The sequence below is a fragment of the Lates calcarifer genome, linkage group LG3 (assembly GCF_001640805.2).
Source record: "Lates calcarifer isolate ASB-BC8 linkage group LG3, TLL_Latcal_v3, whole genome shotgun sequence".
Taxonomy (NCBI): Eukaryota; Metazoa; Chordata; class Actinopteri; family Centropomidae; genus Lates; species Lates calcarifer.
In genome coordinates, this window is record NC_066835.1 from 21,992,009 (window position 1) to 22,011,163 (window position 19,155).

Genomic DNA, 19,155 nt, shown 5'->3' on the forward strand with positions numbered 1-19,155 from the left:
CTCCAGTGAGTTTAAGTGTATATATGTATAGTGCAAACATATATACAGTATACAAATCATATACAGACATACAGTGAAACAATTAAATGCAGACGATGGATCCTGGAGAGCAGCAAAAGAGACATTTAATAGTTAGCTGGTTGCTCAAACCTGAAAATAAAAGCATGGCAGGAATAAATGACGTAAAAACCAAAAAGAAGAAAAGGAGATAACTTCATAAGATTATTAAGGATGAATGAAAACAAATACATCCAGATATTAATTTAACACAATCAGAGGAGCTGGAAGTGAAGATTCACATTTAAAGCATTAGGAAATGATTTTGAGGACAGACTTTCAACCTGACCAGAGAGTGGATGATTTCCCATTTGATAAATAAAAAATGTGACTCTTTCTAATAAAATTTAATACTGTAATGTTAAATATGTTCCATACTGTTAATCTGTACAGTATGGACATATATTGTTTCTTGGCACCCAATTTAAATTTAAAATATCTACATTTAACTCTGATGTACGTTTTGATTTATTTCTATTGGAACTGGATTACTAATTTCCACACTTGGCATTTGGATGTGAAAGGTGAAGACAGACCAAATGTACAGAGACCAGCTGTGGTCTTACCCTGGTTTGGGTGAGAGGTGAAGGGGTGTCAGTGAAGCTGGCTGTTAGCTTACCCTGAATGAGAGAAGACCAGAGCAGCAGTGAATGAATGGTGATGTTATGTGGTTGTTGTTTTTTTAAAATTCTTCATTTGATGTCAACTCCGTTGACTGTAAAATACTACCAGGCAGACAGAAAAACTGGGTTTGGCTCTCAGGCACAGTGGCTCAATTCATATTAGGAAAGGAACTGATTTGTCTTGGCTTTTTTATGCATATGCTCAAAAATGATATCACAATTATGCAGACGACACCCAAATTTACCTTGCTCTGTCACAAGCAACTACAGTACCATAGATTTGCTGTACAAGAGGACTGAACCTGTAAATGACTGAATGTCCCTGAACTTTGTACGGACAAAACTAAGCTAATTATCTTTGGCACAAAAGATGCAAAGCTGAGAGTCAGCACTCATCTTGACTCTGTTTGCAGTTAAAAGTTTGATTAATTTAAGGCCTCAGAAAGTAATTTAGTTTAGAGAAAGACTGTCAACACAGTTAAATATTTTAAAACAAAAAAACAGGTCTCTGGTGTCAAGAACAAATTGCTTGCTGACTTGCTACTTTTCACAACACTACATGGACATCAGACTACCTCCTGCAGTTAACCAACATGCTTAAGGAAACTGATGCTAATGTTAAGTTGATTAATGAACAATGTGACAAACTGTGCCATTGTATATCTGAGGTTTGACATCAAATAACTGAGTGTGTCTTTGTCTCATTGAGAGAGTGTTGATGATGTTGTATGGCTGCTAATTCATGAATATGAGTATTTAACATATTCATGAAAGTTGAGGAGTGAGTGCACAAACAGCATGAACACAGAACATAAATTCTTAATGGGCTTTTTCAACATCAACATCTGCTGAAAACAAACAACAAAACAGATTATATGTCATTGAACTAATGTTTAAATGAGAAATGTGGACAACAAATCTGAAACTGTAAAACACAAGCTTACAGTTTTCAAGAGCAACACAGTGCTTGAGCTCTTGAAATGAAAATGGAGGAGACGTTTAGTGGGAAGCAAATATTACTAGTCACATTCAAGGCAAGTGATGATTAGTTTACAACTGAATATGTGTTTTAATGAGCTCAACATGAAGTGCAACAAAGACATATGCGTGAACAGTTTTTTTTTATTATGAACAGACTGAGATTGATTGAAGTACGAGCTCAAGAGGAAAGTGCGAGTTGTTTGAAGAGGGATTCACAACATTGACAGTAATGTTGTAGCATTGTACAGTAGGAATTCATGTTGCTCTACTGTCACAATGGTGTGTACCTGTACTGATGACAAGCTTGTGCAGTCTGGACAGAAGGCCAGGACCCTTTCCAAGCAAGGTCACGGTGTAGTCGTTCTGAGGAAGCAGATCCCCAAAGTGGAAGGAGCGAGCTGAACCTGGAATAACTTTTTTGAAGGTTTTGTCACTTTCTGTTGCAGGTTTGACTGTTGTGCTGCTTTGTTTCCTTGGAATATGGGTAACGACACTTTCTGGTACTCTGTTTTCATCTTCGGTGCTTCTGTTTTCGGATTCAGGTTCTTTGGTTTTTGAATGCTTCCCATCCTCCTCTTCATTACCACCCTCTTTCTCAGAGTCGTCTTTTTGTCTCTCTTGGTCTTTCTTGCCCTCCTTCTGCTTTGTGCTTTCATCTTTTTCAACTTGTTTCCTTGTCACAACAAAGTTTTTGTACTTTCCTTCTGGTGAGTCCCATATGAGTGTGAATCCATCTGAGGTCCGGTTCGTCACCCCCACATAGTCCAGAGGTTCCCTTATGACTCCAGAAGAAGAAACATCTGATCCTGTTTGAGGTTTGGACGTAGCACCTCTTGTCTGTCCAGTTTTACTGTCAAACACTCGTTTTGCAGTATTATGTGGTTTTGGACCCCTTGCCCTGTCACTCCCTCTGATGTTATGGGGTTGTCCTGTTATATGCTTTGATGGTGGTTGTCTCTTTGGAGGTGTGACTGGTCTTGGGGCTCTTAAATCAGAGGAAGTTTGTTTGATGTTTGGTCTACTTTGAACTGTAGGGGAAGTATTTGTACCATCATCAACTCTCTGTTTATGGACGTCAGAGTCAAAATTAGAATCTGGGGAACTGGTTTCTTCTTCCTCAGATTTGGTAGTATGGATTGGAACACTGTCCCCCTTTTCTAATTCGTTAACCTGTGGACTGACGGTAGTATCATGACCATCCATCTGGACACTTGGAGTTGCCTCTACACTCCTTTGTTCTCCTGCTTGTCTAATTTGGACTACTTGTGTAGGCCTGGGGACATCCTGCTCTCCTAATTGGTTATCTGTGATTTTAGGGGTACCGTCTGTTTCTAGTTGGACAGTTCCAACATTAATATCGGTGCCTCCATTTTGTCTTCTGATTGAGAACGGTTTGCGCACGAGAACTCTATGTGGATGTTGAGGATGTCTCAGGTTTGGACGGGTTTTATTTTGGAAAGGTCCACCATAAAGTTGGGTCCGACGGAGGTAACCAACTTTGGTGGTTGGGCGGCGGGGGGAGGGCACTTCACTATCTCTGAGAGACTGATTTAACTCATTGGATATGCTCGTTGTATAGATTCTCATCCCATCTCTATCTTCAATCTTCTCCTCTGGCTTTACACCTTCAACTGGACCAGATTCTTTGGAAATGGAAAGAGATGAAGTAGTTGGCAATTCAGTGGGAGGTACCTGCTCTTTCTGTGTCTCCGTCTCAGGATTTAATGGTCGAATGGGGCGAGTCAAGAACCTCAAATTTGGGCGTGTCCGGTTCTGCAGTGGTCCCTTGTTTGGAAAGGGACGACGCATGTATCCAGGAGGAGGACGGCGAACTGGGATTCGTACTCCTTCTGTCTGCATCTTTTTTTTGTTTAGCTCAACTCCAGCAGATGCAGGTGAAGCTGACTCATCCTTGTCTCCACTTGCATCCCTGACTGGAGTGTTTATTTGAACTGAGGATAATTCGGTTGGAGCAGATGATGATGATGATTCATTTGTGGATGTATGTCCTGTCTCTGCCTCTCTTCCAGGCTTAATGTTCAAATGAAGAGGGGAACGGTGAGGAAATCTAAAATTCAGATGGGTTTTGTTCTGAATCAAACCAAGGTTTGGGCGTAGACGACGTATGAAGCCACGTTTTGGAGGTGTGTGGCGGAGGAGAGGAACACTACCTTCTCCTGAGGGTGGTTGTTTTCTTTCTTCAGATGATGCAGTGATGTCAGTGGTGCTTTTTGTGTTATCAACATCTAATTCATTACTTACAACTGAATCTGATTCATCTGAGCTGGAGGAGGATGCTGATGACAGAGGTGATGATGATGATGATGATGAAGGTGAATGAGATGGTGATTGAGAGGGTGATGATGAAGTTAGTGCAGATGATGGTGCCGCTGTTGATGAAGATGAAATTTGTGAAGGTGATGGTAAAGACAACGAGGATGAAAATGCTGGCAGTAATGACGGTGTATCTGATGACTGTGATGATGATGGTGATGATGACTGTGAGGTTGATGGATGTGATGATTGTGATGATGAGGAGGATGGTAATGATGACAGTGGCCTCAGTCCAGTTAAAATCTGCTTCCTCACTGTGTCTGCATCATCAGAAAGGTCTGATGCTTTGGACAGGTGAACAGAAAATGTTGTGATATTCAAACTGCCAAAGGTGTCCGTCAGGAGTTTATGTAAGGGATCAGGAGTATAGCCGAGGTCTGGGGGTGTACCATCTGTTTCATCTGAACCCAATGTGTTTCCTACCAGCACTGTCCCATCCCCTCTACACCCGCTGCCTCTCTCCTTATGGGGTAATCTGATGTGCGTCACTTTAATTTTGTTCAGACATTTCTTCTCTTGGCTTTGAACAGTCCCAGTTGGCTCTGAAGACACTGGAGCAGTGTCGTTTCCTTGGCCCGCCATGCCAACATCTGGTTGCTCTTTTGGTTCCTCCAGACTTCTTTGCCTGTTTGTTTCTGAATCAGTTCCAGACACTATAGCTGGATTTTTGTCATCCCTCCTTTCAGTGCTTGATGCTTCAATGCTAGGTTTTTTCACAGTCCAAGCTATTGTCCTGTTTCCTATTTTGGTAGCACCTGGTTTAGGTTTTTTGGGCACTATCGGTGCTTTTTTCTTCTCCCCCATTAGGGGCTTTTTCAAAGGGCCAGGGCCAAACCTTCTTCCTCCGGGCACAACTCTGGTTGTGTTAAATTTGAAAGGGCCAGGGACTTTTGGATTCCTGGACAATGTGAACCTATCAGCAAGTTTGGGCCTGGTGCCATTTATGGGCATTGTTCTGCTGACCAGAGGTTTAGTTCTTGCACTCACAGAGGTTGAGGAGTCTTTATTAGGTTCATCGATACCTCTAGCATTTACAGAATCAGCCTCTCTCTCATCCTCCCTCCTCCCCTGTTGGTTGAAGACTTGTACCTCAGGTGATGGGTTGAATTCTTGGTCCCTGTCACCATCATCTTGTTCAGGTGCTTGTGTGACCTGCAGGGTCAAAGCTGCCGTGGTAACCCTTGGAAATGTTTTCCCTAAAGATGTGAAGGGAGTGAGCATTTGGATTCAGTGTTAAGGTCATTGTATGCTGCTGTTGTTAATGATCCAGAGGAGACTGTGTCTAACAAAGGAAGGAAGGATAATATAATACGTTTTAATATCACTGGCCCCATTTACACTTGTCATTTCAAGTGGCTCGTAGTCATATAAGATTCAGATGAGATTTAAAACACTGTCATTTACTCTCAGCCATATCTGCATCTCCGTTGGCCAGATTATGAATCTGATTACAATCCATCTTTGTTTTCTCAGTTACATCTACATCAGGTCGGCCCCCCTCCGTTCCAGAGGGAGTTGGTCATGCACCTGAAGCTGTTTGGTAAAAAGTACCAGAAGAACTTCTGACCTTTGGCAGTTTAGTTACAGTTTAGGTTGTGGATATTTCCACACAATACCTGCTGATGCAGTTATACTGTAGGATAAGTAAAAAATACATATGTATGTTGGAGGAACAGATGCATTTACACCTTTTTTAACATCTGGCTACAATTCATCTCAGGCTTCTTGGATGCATTTACACTTAGCTTTTTTGAGATCCAATAGCTAACTGTGACACATGAAGTGACTCAGTGTAAATGGGATCATTATGATACTTTAGGAACTTTGATTTAAAGTACTTTGTCAGAGACTATGCAAAAACAAATGAACATCTTGTGGTCTCCTTGTAGCACCTGCAAGGAGAAAATTGAAAGAAATTAATTTTGAGGTTGGACAGAGGAATTCAACGTGCTTGGTGTCTGTGTCACTGTTGAGAAAGAAATATAATGACCAGGTTCAGGAAAATGAAGCAGTTTAAGGAATGTTTTCTTCTCATTATTTTTGCTGGAGGGTTAAGGTTGCACCTCGCTTCATTAACTTTTACAATAATGTTTCTCCACACTGTAATGAGTTTTATATGATGTGTTCCATTGAATGATGAGGTGTCTGGACACAAAGTTTCACTTGCTCTCACTTATTAAGAGAAAGGCTGTTCTCACCTGAATACAGTCTGGACAAGAAACATTAAACTTGCTCACACTTAGAAATAGAAAGCTTGAAGAATCCTTGAATCCAGAGATTTATTTCCTTCTATTCCTTTGAGCTAAAACCGTTTTCTGTCCTTATCTGTTTTTCAGACTGTCTGTCTCTTTGTCCTAAGTTTTGCTCAAGCATTATTGTTAAAAATGTTACTTTTCAATGAAACCATCTTTCTCCCAAACTGATTGAGTATTTACATTTTCAGACAAGATGAACTTTTTACGAACCAAAATATATTCAGAGCCTTCTGGATAATTTTCATCTCAGTAATTTGCTACAACAGTTGCTTGCCGTAACAAATAGGAGGAAATAGTGTATTTGTTGGGGACTATTTTCAGCAGTGGATTAATCCACTTTTGGTGCTGCTGTGAATATTTGGGGAAGCAGGTTGTTGTGTATTTGTGAGTCAAAATAAACTATAAACTGGTTTATTTTCAGTCCTACTTACCGGGAACTGCCTGGGTGGTTGCAGGTTTGCTCCGACTTGGGCCCTTCTCCGCCACGAGGGTGATGTCATACAAACGCCCCGCCTCTAGCTGCCGGATGTGGGCGGAGTCTTGGTCGACTGGGACCGTCATTTCTTGACTGCTTCCTGCTCCGTTGCTTGGTGTGATGGTTAAACGGTACCTGTCGATCTCGCCCTGTGACTTCTCCCACTGCACCACCGCAGATGTCGAGGTCGTCTTGACGACTCTGAGGTTGGTGGGACCAGAGATGACTGAAGACAGAGAGGCAGAAGAAGAAAATGACAAAAGAAACAATTTACAGTTTTTACAGTCAGTCTTTTACCAGGTGATAAGTAGCTTTAGAAGCATGGTCATTTTTTTTAAATCTCTTTGTAGTCATTTCTTTCTCTGATCATTTTGTGTCTCTAGTCTGTTGCTTCTCTATGGTTGCTTTGCAAATCTCTGTAGTAGTTTTGTGTCTCTTCTTGGTAGTTTTTTGCCTCTTTGTGTGTGTTTTGCATCCTGTTTCATCTCTTTATAGTTGTTTTGTTTCTTTTCAAGGTTGTTTTTCCATTGATGTAGTCATTTTGCATCTCTTTGTGGTTATTTTGTGCCTTTTTATCTGAGCTCTATAAATTTCTAACAAGATCAGTAACTTCACACAGAAGCTCTGTATGACCCACCGGGAAAAGGCCCAGGAACCCAAGGGGTCCATGCCCAGTAGTCCCTTTGAATAATCCTTCCATATTTAGGCGTGATTCCATGGGGGAAAGTAGGTACACAAACATCCACTCACTCTTTTTCAACCTTAAATTTACCCTGCAGACTTGGCTCGGCACATTTCCTCCTCCTCTTTACTTTCCTAAGCTCACCATTACGATCCTGCAGCCTCAGTCTTCCTGTTGCTGTCGGCCGCTCGGCAGCGTCCCTGCAGCCGTCACAGATTACAGCTTTCACAGGAAGGGCAGCGAGGGAGAAATGTTTAAACTATCTCTGCCAGTTTGGCCATTTGAGCCGCTCACATCTGCCAACATGTTGGTCAGAGTCTCCCTTTTCTAACCAGTTCACTTCAAACTGCACTTTTATAGAGACATTTCACATTTGTAATCATTACTGTCAAATGCAATATATTCATGATTTCAGTATCTGCCATAGTTGATGAATGTGGCTTTTTTTAGTGCAGGTATTGGCATTGATATTCTGCATTAAAGCTGTAGCACATAATGCAAACGAGGCAATGAAATCCTTCAAGAAAATAAAAGTCATAAAACAATGTGATAAGAAAATAGGTACCAACTAGATGTTAAGTTTCTCTCAAAGAATCACAAGCACTGTCTTTAATAAAGGACAAATAAAGGTAAAAATCTCACGGGTCATGAATTCGGTGGAGCTCTCGCCTCCCCTCCTGCTGTCGATTTCTCCGGTGATGGTGACGTTGTACTCCTGACCGGCTGCCAGTCCTGTCTGAGTGAAGGTGGTCAGGCTGCCCTCCACCTGGGCTGAGATCTGCTGGTCACTCTCCTTCTGTTGGGTCAGAACAGAGAACAAAGTTTTTTAATTTCATGTCATTGTTTGAACTTGACAGCAACACAAACCCTAATCCTGCATGTTGACCAGCAGAAGGAGTGTTTTCTCCCACACTGACAGCTGACCATTAACTCCTGCACACAAACATGTTCCCAGCAATAAAAAGAATCACAATCTAATCATGATGAGGGAACATGAAGAGATGCTGGTCAGACTCAGTGGAAACACTGTGCTGTCTGCAGGGCATCCACATGTGTGTGGGCAGAGATAGACACTGGTTCTGTTGTATTTGTTTTTTTCTGGAATTTCCAAAATCAAATTCTACTGAAGCAAAACAGAAACAATCCTGAGGGAGATCACTGAAGTCACTGAAGAGTCTTGAAATTCTTCTCGTTTTGTTCCTTGTGCCGCAACCACAAAGTTTTGTTTATGTGATTAAAAGCTGACATACTCAGTAATTGCTGTGCCCTGAAGGGACCATGAAGCTTTCTAAAAATAAAAGTTTGAAATGATTTCACCGGGAAGTTTCGCATTGCAAGACGCGGTGTACTGTGGTTAACAGGGAAAAGGCTCCTCTAATAGCAAAACTCAGACAAAAGCAGAGGATAAAAAGAAAATGCAAAGGAACATTTGAAGTAAGAAAAAACACAATTAACAGTTCAGGAACCACAGTGTGGTCCGAACCAAAAATAGCAGGTGTGAAAGGTGCCACAGTCTAAAGGGCCAACATCTGGTCAGACCAAAAGAGATGGCTTCGATTCGAACTGTGAGCAGGTACGATCTCCCTCTAACTGAGTGATAGTCAGCAGCTGGAATCAGGCCCAGCAAGAGTAAAGCTGTAGTAAAGCCAGAGTAAAGCTGAACTGTAGATCAGTTAAAAAGACTTAGAAGTCATTAAAAACCAGCGATATCCAGCCAGGACTCTGATGGAAATATGGTAAATGAACTGCACTTATTTAGTGCTTTTCAAGTCAGACTGATCACTCCAAGTGCTTCACACTACAGATCACATTCACCTATTCATACACACATTCATTCAGCACTTATTCTATACGTAAGTGCTGCCTAACACATTCACACATTCGGGGGTGATTTGGGGTTCAGAACTTTGCCCAAGGATGCTTCGGCATGTGGACTGGAGGAGCCGGGTTTTGTGTTTCTAGGTTTTGTGTATGTTTCTAAGTTTCAGTCTGAATCATTTCACGCTGTGTGCTGAGTCGAAGCTTTTTAATCCTAAAAAAGCAACAAGTTCTTATTATTCAATTTATGCATTGGAAAGCCTGAAACTTCCCATGAATTAAGAGTTGAGACTTACTCAACAATTACTCAGCTGGGAGTACTGCGTTGGCATTTTTTTTTTTTTTTTTGAATTTCTAATGAATGGATACCGTGTTGTAAAGTAAATGGACCACAGCTGGTTGCCATGTTGGTTGCTATGTTGGTTGCCTGGTGATGGGGTTTCAGAGGTCGTCCTGGATCAGTGTCCGCGTGTCAAAACGCTTTCACCCATTTCCATATAAATGAGGGTGACATCATTAAAGCTGAGGCTCCAATAAATTCATGATACGCTTTAAAACAAGTCGAGGCTCTGTGGCATCTCTGTTCAGGGACGAAGAGGAGGAGGAGGAGGAGGACTAACTGGGCCACAGACTGACTCTCAGTCTGCATGTTTATGTTCGTTTTCCTGTTGGAAAACAGATCTCAAGTCTCTAAAGAAGCTGTCTTCAAATGGCAGTGATGGAGGAAGAACTTTTGCTTCAGTCGGAGTAGAAATATCTGGGTGTAATAGTACTCTATTACAAGTAAAGTGCCTGCAATGATGAATGAATGAAAATACTCAAGTAAAGTAGCTCAGATTTGTACCTAAGTACAGTACTTGATTAATTGGACTTGTTTGCTTTTCACCACTGACAGATGTTTTCTGTTTAGCTGGGAAGTCGAGAACTCGTTATGATTCCTGTTGAAGTGATTTTATGTTGAGAAAACTTCACATGACTGTGAATGAAAACAGATGTTGCATTAATCCATTTTAAGAAATGATGGATGGGGTTGTGTTTTCTGAATTTTAAATTTACAATTTACAGATTTAGAGAGTTGTGAACAGTCCATCACCAGTGGGCCTTTCAAGCTGCCTTTGTTCGTAACGACTCCACTGGATGTACTTTAGTCAACGCTAATTATCTGAAAATATGGGAGCAGTTGGTCCTTTGTTGTTAGCCACTGCTGCTCCGTCAAGCTGTTGGAGCTAGTATGGCGCCCGCACTGTCACTTCCTGATGAAATATTATCCAATTTTTGGAAAAACAAGACAACAATTTCAGAGAGAAGCAGACAGTCTGAGTTTGAGGGATAAATCCTGGATGTCAAACGGATTTCAGCATCAAAAACATGTGAAGATAAAGATCAAAGTTAAAGCCACAGACCACAATGTTAACGTGAAACATAACGTCACTTGGACACAGAGGACTGAAATTCTAAGAGAGTCTTTATTCACTGTTAAGACCATTAAGAAGCAAAGTGTATACAACTGCCAGTAGCTAGCATAGCATAGCAGTGCTAGGTAATGATTGATGTGCTGTACTTTGCTAAATGCTAGCTTCAAAGGTTTTTGCGTCCATCTGACTGGACGTATACGCACCCTGTGTCCATAACCAGGCACAACTTTTAGAAGTTCGTCCAGGCAAAATATTTCACCATGACGAGCTCGAAATCCACAAAAACCAGGCTGAAAATGACAAAACATTCAGGTTGGAGCACATAGACTGTGATTGGCCAGTCTATGTTTGAGGGGTGGGACTTAGCAACAGTCCAACACGGTTTTTTTTTTCTGCCATCTCTATGGTTGGTCAGGACGAGGCAGCCACTACAGTTAAATCAAAAGTAAATCCTGTTGACTGTGGGTAGGACGGGGTAAAGCCTAATCTAAGAGGAAACTCTGCGTCCAATGAATCAGTTTCTTCAATGGATGAATCAGTCTGATTCAGAAATGTCCCGGCTGAGGTTCAGTAAAAACGACAGAATGAATGACCTGTTTGAACTGCAGCGACCACTGATTTATTCTGACAGCTTTTATGATTCAGTCCAGAATAAAACTGCAATTTAGTTCTGAATTAACTTCACTTGATTCAGATAACCGATCACGTAACCACTGCTGGTGGCTGATTCATGGTTCCCACTGACATAAAGCCTCCACTTCCTGCCACCGAAACTGTCATCGTGGACCTTTTTATTCACATCCACATAACAGAGACAGACAGATGTCACTAAATGGAGACATAAAAACAAAACGGCAGTTTATGAAGCTCCATGAATCATGAAGCAAGAGGAAGTAGTTTTATACGGTGTCCTGCTGAAGGAGGATTTTTACATTCTTATTCTGAAGTCTTTCCAGCGTTTGGCTTTGTTTTTGTCTTCTGATGGAAAATCAATTGTTGTCTGAACTTTACTGCCTTGAAGGATAACACCATGGTTTTGAATCTGGGCCTTCTTCCATGTTTCTGAGTATAAATGATTGATAGGGACAAAAATCAAAATTGATCAACAACGGTGTTGCAATGTAATCAAACGGTCTAATTGTCCATGTCAATGTACGTCCACTAAAGTTCGTGTTTTTGACGCTGACAGACTCTGATTGTTATTCTAAGTGTCTGACAACATTATGATAGGATTCCTACAGAGACAGAGCTTTTTACTTAAGAGTAACATCCTTTTAGTTTAACCAGAAACATCTCTATATATCTCTACCAGACTCCATTGACAAAAACAGGAATTTTACTGGGAGCTGCTGGAATACCACTGCCTCCATCTGTTAGTGTGTCTGTGTTACTGTGTGACTTTCAGTGGTGGAAGAAGTAATCAGATCCTTTACTGAAGTAAAAGACAAATCCCTGCAGCAGGTTCAACATCTGCTGGAAAGACTGAGACCAGAAGAGCGGAGGCTGTTAAAGCAGCAGATTAATGGCCATTGTTCTGCAGTGACATGTTCAACTATCACACATTGGGGTAATGTTTTACATATTTTTGGTTGTGTAGCGGCTACACAGGGGGATTTTTTTGACACTAAGAGCATAATAGTTTTCAAATGTGAACTGAATGGCTTTTCACTTTCAGCTGAACCACATATACATTTTAAGTTTAATCAAAAGTTGTTTTCTGTCACCAGTATCTGTGGAGTTAGCTTCTACACCTTTTCAATGATGCTGATACTACAGGCACAGAGTCTGTGAAGCTCCACGGTTCATTCAGGGCAAGAAAAAGTGGAGGTGGATTCTCTAAGACCTACAGATTCTTGGTGTCTGAGGTCTCTGAGGTATTTTATCTGTGAGAGTTTCGGCTGTACTCACTGATCCTTCCTCTCCTGTCTGACCTGCTGCTGCTGCCGATGACGTTGTTAATTGCTTCCATATGATCAAGAGTGACAACAGTAAAACATGTGGACTGGCTCTGAAACAAGATCACATGCTGTTTACTACAAATCTGTGTTTGTGGTGGTGATGTAAAGCTCTTTCTTAATATTCTTTTAAAGCGTTTTATGTCCTTTAGTGTTATTTCTAATAATCTCAGAGGTCAGCTGTATTCCTGATCCTACAGTTTTAATACTCTCTTGCAAATTTTCCCAAACAAACAAAATTTTGGAGGATTAATTACATGTTTTAAGTCGAAGAAATCATCTTAATAGAAAAACCGATGCATGTATTGAGGCTACAAGAAGCAGAACTTAAAGAAAATCGCTCAGTTTTTCTTCTAAATTCTAAAAAATACAGACACACAGTGAGAAAGAGAGACCAGGACTGAGCTGATACATGGTTCTGACTTGTTCTGTCCTTTTATCAACAAGTCACACGTTTAAAAAGAGATGTAACCACCATTTTTTAAAGTGGAGATTGAGACACGAGCTCGACAAAAAGATGTAAAACAAGTTCATCAAACTACTTGAACATAAATCATTATGTCTGTCAGCCAGAGACAAATCTTCCTCTGTCAGCTGATGTTGTTGTGACAGTCTGTTGTTTATCTGTTGTTTATCAGTTGGTCTGGTAAACACCTCCCTCTCTCTCTCTCTCTCTCTCTCTCTCTCTCTCTCTCTCTGCGTCACAGCTGTGGGCCAGCGGTGATGTCAGCTCTCTGGCAGGCGCCATGTTTTTGACAGTGTTTACATGTTTCCGTGGCAACAAGCATCCCACATCTGCATCTTTTCCCGGAGACCTCCGAGTGTTCGATTCATTCACTGCTCCTCTGTTTTCACTCTGACCTGTTCTACTGCACTGCCTCTGAATTTCATCTCTCCTGTTCTGCTCTGTGTGTTGTTGTATGTGTTGTTTTTGAGTCGTCCCTGATAAAATATTGACAATCACGAGAGAAATGAGGTGAAATTTTTGATTGGTGGATTATGACCTTTAAAGACCAGAGAGGACCAGTCGTAAAAATCTGGACCAAATTCTCAGAGTGTGACTGATGCTTCATGTAGAAAGAGTTCTGGTCTGTGGTTCAGGTTGTGTCTGAAGTCACTGTGAACTTCTTCTGTGTTAAACCAGGATCTTTCCCTGAACCTGAACCAAAGAGCGAGCGTCTAAACAGAACCAGAAAACTGTTTCAGAAAACAAGAGCCGCTACATGTGGATGTTGTGCAGAGAGAACAGACTCTGGTGAAATCTTCATGTTGTCTGTGAATATTTGTGCAAGTTGCCAAATATGTAAATTAACAACATTTCCTCAGAAAATATAATCTGATAGCAATTCTGTTTCCTTCAAAACATATTTGCTGCTGCAGACACTCGCACAGAGCTGACAGCTGAACTCCGTTAGTTCCAACTAAGCCAAGGGAAACATGTTTCTAAAATAAAGCAGTCGGAGACGATGCAGAATACACCTGCTGACACGACACTGGAGGTGCTATCGCTTCTTTTTTTGCTGCATTTTCAAACCTGTACTGACACGTTTTATCAGGTCAGTGTCTCTAAGATGTTTCTGCACCTCATGATTTATAATCAAAGGCTGGTGAATGGGCAGTCAAACCACCATCTACGCTTAACTTCAATCATTCAGTGTCTGCCGAGCACACACAGTCAGATTTCAGTCATCAGCAGCTCCATGTGCTGCGTTTACTGTCACTGCAGAGAAACAAATCTCAGTCATGTACTGCCAATGCTAACACAACCAGCTGCTGTGTGTGGGAGTTACTGATCTTTTCCACGTTGTTCTGTTCTCTTCTTCTGTTTCATTTGTTTTTGTTTCTTTTCTTAATTGGATTTATTCTCTTTTCTACTCCCTCTCTCTGTTTCACATGGACTCCAGTCAGGATAACTTCTCCTCTCTGTGGGTTCATAAAGACGACCATGAGGCTTCTCCTTGTTTTCATCACATCCTCTCATCAGCTCCAGTCTTATTCCCTCTGCAGGCATCTCTCCATCACTTCCTCCGTCTCTCTCTCTCTCTCTCTCTGTCATCATCGTCTTCTCTCTCTCTTTGTGGATATTTCCTGGTGGTGTTGCTCCGGTCCAGACCTCTGTCTCAGAGTTATTATCGAGCCTTAATCCCTGAATGATGTCACCGCGGGGGAAACTCGCCGCTCTGTTACGAGGTGATCGCTGTAACTGTGTGTGTGGGAAAACATGTCTGAGAAAACATATCACATCAACACGTCCAGTGTGTGTGTGTGTGTGTGTGTGTGTGTGTGTGTGTGAGCAGTGAGCTGGTCTCTTTTCATCTCAGCGACAGCTCTGACTTTGACTGATTTAGAAAGTGACGAGGTTAAAAGTGTTTTCTTTGTTCGGCCGCCCGCTCTCTCTCTCTCTCTCTCTCTCTCTCTCTCTCTCCTCAACACAAATACCAACGCAATTAGTCATTTTCCACTTCTTTAATTCCTTCTGTTGCAGATTGATCACACATGTTTGTGAATGGACACACTCCTGATGAACAAGTGAAGCAGACGTTAAAGGAGCAATACGTCTTTTCTTTCCTCTTCTCGCAGCTTCCTTATCACAAATGTTGATTTTCATCAGTTTCATTCTGGCCTGTCTGTTTCATCGTATTGAGTCAAGACTGCATCCAAAGTCTTTCTAGGCTACTCTCACCACTCGGCAGCCATCTTATTTTTGGCTAACGAGATCAGGCTCCTCTCTAAATGAATGGGGAGAGAGCCATAATCTTCATCAGGACATAAAAACTACACATCATCAGTCAAATCTGATAAAAACTGCTGAAAAGGTTTGGTGACTTTGTCCCCCCCAAAAAAAGGTTTAAAACGCCTTTTGCATCAGTGCCAGTTTGGCAGACGATTGGCTGTTTCAGGGGAGGGGCGGGACATGTGTCATACAACCACCATCTTCCTCTATACCAGATTCCTTCAGTGGTTTGTCTCCTCCTTTATAATGTCTCTGCTGAGGCTCAGTTGGGGTCAAAACCAGGTCATTTATCCTGTTCTCTTATTGTTTTCCACAGTGACAGTCTGTTCTACCACTGCAATCCCTCAGTACAGTCCTGTGGATTCAGACAAGTTTGAAATGTGATATGAAACAATGGAAACTGTCTCTAAGGGGAGCTGACAGCTGAAAGTCTGATACGAGAGGAGCGAGTCCGGACAAAGACGAAAAAATAAAGACAGACTGAGTTCAAGTCAAGACTGAGTGGAAACAGGCAAGAAACAAACAAACAAACAATCATCTGCACCTGTAAACAACGGTGCACAACAGTGACGTGATGTTGGTTTGAGACCAAAAAATAAACTTTGGACTTTGTTGAGACTAAAGAGACATTAAACCAGACCCGAGTCCTACAGCCTCAGTTTAAGGTCTAGTGATGCTACAACTAAATCAGGTGTAAGGTTCGTCCTCAGGGGGGCGCCAGAGAGACAGACAGCACCGACATAATTTGGTGTCATGAGTTTGAATGTGCTTGTTAAACATAGAGAGTCTGTTTCTCCTCATCAGTTGTTGATTTCCTGCTGCAGGTGTCACAAAGACGAGACTCAAGCGCACCGACATTCGCAATCAACCTTCAGAAAGTCACATGTTCAGCTGATGCACGAGCCCGTGGGGTCGATCGAGGCTCGATGATCTGCCCCCAGAGGCCGTGACGTTCACTACACGCCACAATAACTCAGTGTTGTTGGTCAAAACTCTGAACAATCTGGCACCTGAGTCTCTTAAAGAGACTTTGTTGCTATGTTGCAGTTTATGTTTGTCCAACACGAGCGGAGCGACGGATGATTTGATGCTCTGTCTAACGACACACCCTCATCTCTGTTTTGGTGAATTATTTCCTGCGGTTCCTGGGAGAGAGGGAAAAAAACGAGTATCTGGTTGGAGAGGAACGAGGGAGGAAATGCAACACGTTTTTTAAAAGAGAGGAGATGAAGTGTTAGTGTCTTTCACATGAGTATCAGCTGTTCTCTGAGTCTTTACCAGAACGAAATGATTTCACCATAAATCTTCTGGTTATAACCTGCAGCTTCTTTTCTCCTCTGTCAGCTTCACTTCACAGCTTTTCGACTCAGAGACTTTAAAAACAGTCGGAGTACCTGTGTTTTGTGTCTGTGCCTCTGCCTCAGTGTAAACATGCTGTTAAACGTGTCTTACATGAATCTATTTGTGGACACGACAGCAGCCTGTTTTGTGCTCTGATCGTGTTCTGGCAGCCACAGTTCACCACTGAGCCAAACCAAAATTAAATATTATGAGCAGCAGGGTGTTCGTTATAGATTCACTTCACAAATACTCATTTATGTTGTGGGTTATTTTGAACCCAGATTATTCATTGGTTCATCTGTAAATCAGCCAGATAACGACTCTAATGTTTTTCCTTTTTATGTTCCTCATATTTGTTTGAACCAGTTTCGTCGTCGTATTTTTCTTCCTTTCAGTGTTTTGTTTCTGCATGAATGTGCATCATGGTCATTTTCATGATTTTAAAACTCCCAGAATCAGATTTGATTTGTTGTTGTTGTTTAAGTTTGAATTATTTGTGTTCAAAACCTTTCTCCTCATTTGATGTAACAAAGTTGAACTTGTGTATTTTCTGCTCCTTGTTGGCCTTGTTTTCTTTCTGTCACATCAGATATTAATGTTGTTTGAACTCTACATAATGTGTGCAGTCATATTTCTGTATCTTAGAATTTCTGTTGCTTTCTATTATTGGTCTCTTTGGAAGTCAGTGTGTGAGGAATGTTTAGGATGAGATCTCAGGTGTTTTTCATAAAGTCTGATGCTCTCATTTGGCTTCAGCAGAGCAGAGGAAAAACCTCCGGAGCTGCTGAGTAATTAAGATGTGGATTAGATAAGGAAGGGACCGACCAACACACACACACACACACACACGTCAGGGTAGGAGCAGTTAGTCAGACTCAGATTAGATTTGGCATTTTTATCCAAACATCACCAAAAGAAGTCAGCGTTCTTTTCCGTGGAGGAGCAGAGTTTGTTGTTGCTCCCTGGGGATCACGTTGACTTGAATGTCAGATTTTTACTGTGTTTGTCATGGAAATAAAACCTGGTGAGAATCTTTGTTGCCCTCTACTCATGGCTCAGGATCCTGTTTTCTTTATTACACGTCATCTGAACTGCATCAACTATTTTATTTGGATTTGTCACAGATATGATTCAATCATAACTCAGTTATTTGTGATTTCTTTTCGTGAGCTGCTTTGATCTGAAAACATCCTCAGAGATATAATTATATAAATCCTGTGCATCTGAAGCCTAAAATTTGCTCCAAGCTTCCTGACAATGTTCAGAACCTTTCGAATGTCTCAACAGTCTAAAAAACATCCATGATTCCAGCTCACATTTTGTTAGATTACAGAGACTGTGGTTAAAATGACTCGAAAAAGATCAAATGTATTTATCTGATGTGTTTACTTTACTTTTAACATTTCAAAAACTGTATTTAAGAGACTGTGAGCTGCAGTTTCAGTCATGGAAACATGAAAGCTGCACTTACACCAACTAATCCAGTGTACAGAGTCAGTGAACTGTAACGTCATAAAAATCCTGCTGTAATTTACTGTTTATGGCGTCCAGACATCTCCTCTGGGGCTTTAAGTCAATTTCACAGATCATTTTTTTCTAGTGTCTGTCATGGAAATGACAAACTGTTCGGTTTCTATTTGACCTGCTGCAGTGAGTTTTCCCACCAAAATAAAACACTAAAATCCAACAGAAACGCCCCCCACTGTGCACATGTGCCATCTACTAACCACTGAGAATTAATCTGTTATGAAGAAGCTGTTTGTGCAGTGAAGTTTTTTAAGGTTGTTTTGGACCAATATTCACTTTTTTTTACTCCTGGAAACTTAAAAATGCACCATTTATCATTCAAAACTCTTATTAGGTCTTATTAGGATATAAAGTGTCTAAAAACACAAGTTTGACTGTATGAGACATGAAAAGTCGCCAGGGAAACAAATTGAAAGCTAAAAAAACTAATAAAGCTGCAACTGTTCAGGGTGGACAGCTCACAGTTAAGTTTAAAGTTTAAAGGGATCATGTTAAATGAACGAGATATAACATGTTAATCTGAGAGTTTTAGAGGTGTTTTATTTTTACCAGAGCAAGGTTAGCTACCAGGCTGTAGCTTCATCTTTACTCTCCACCAGAAGATATTTTTTAAAATATCAAACTATTCCTTTAAACATATAAATGTAAAATTGATGTTAGAGATGCTGCTGTTTAACTTTTACTGGACAGAGTTATTCGCCCATTTCCACTCTCGGAAAGGAATAAAAGTTTTGTTTAAACCCTAAAAACCTTTAATATCAGACTTTATTTTAAGCCATGGTTATGCCCACATCCTAGTATTTTACCATTTTAGGGCTTTAAAATAAAATGACAGTCCTCAGTGTGACTTTGTGTGTTGAGTTTTGGCCGTAAAACAACTATAACAATTCTTTATTGGAGACCATCTGTACTGTAAATCCTTCTGGGGCTTTTTTTAAAGGACATTTTTTATCAGTGT

General features: G+C 41.1%; 1 protein-coding gene across 2 annotated transcripts in view; it reads right to left on the minus strand.

The window, feature by feature from the left end:
* LOC108891255 (tenascin) overlaps positions 1-19,155 on the minus strand; it is a 47,888-nt gene that overhangs the window by 7,188 nt on the left and 21,545 nt on the right. Inside the window, exons 10-12 of one of the 2 annotated variants that reach the window (XM_051069121.1) lie at positions 8,050-8,203; positions 6,682-6,951; positions 1,949-5,191 (exon numbers count right to left, since the gene is read on the minus strand). In XM_051069121.1, the coding sequence (XP_050925078.1) occupies positions 1,949-5,191; positions 6,682-6,951; positions 8,050-8,203 (3,667 nt within the window). The remainder of the gene's footprint in view (positions 1-1,948; positions 5,192-6,681; positions 6,952-8,049; positions 8,204-19,155) is intronic. The other variant, XM_051069123.1, reaches the window with a different exon arrangement.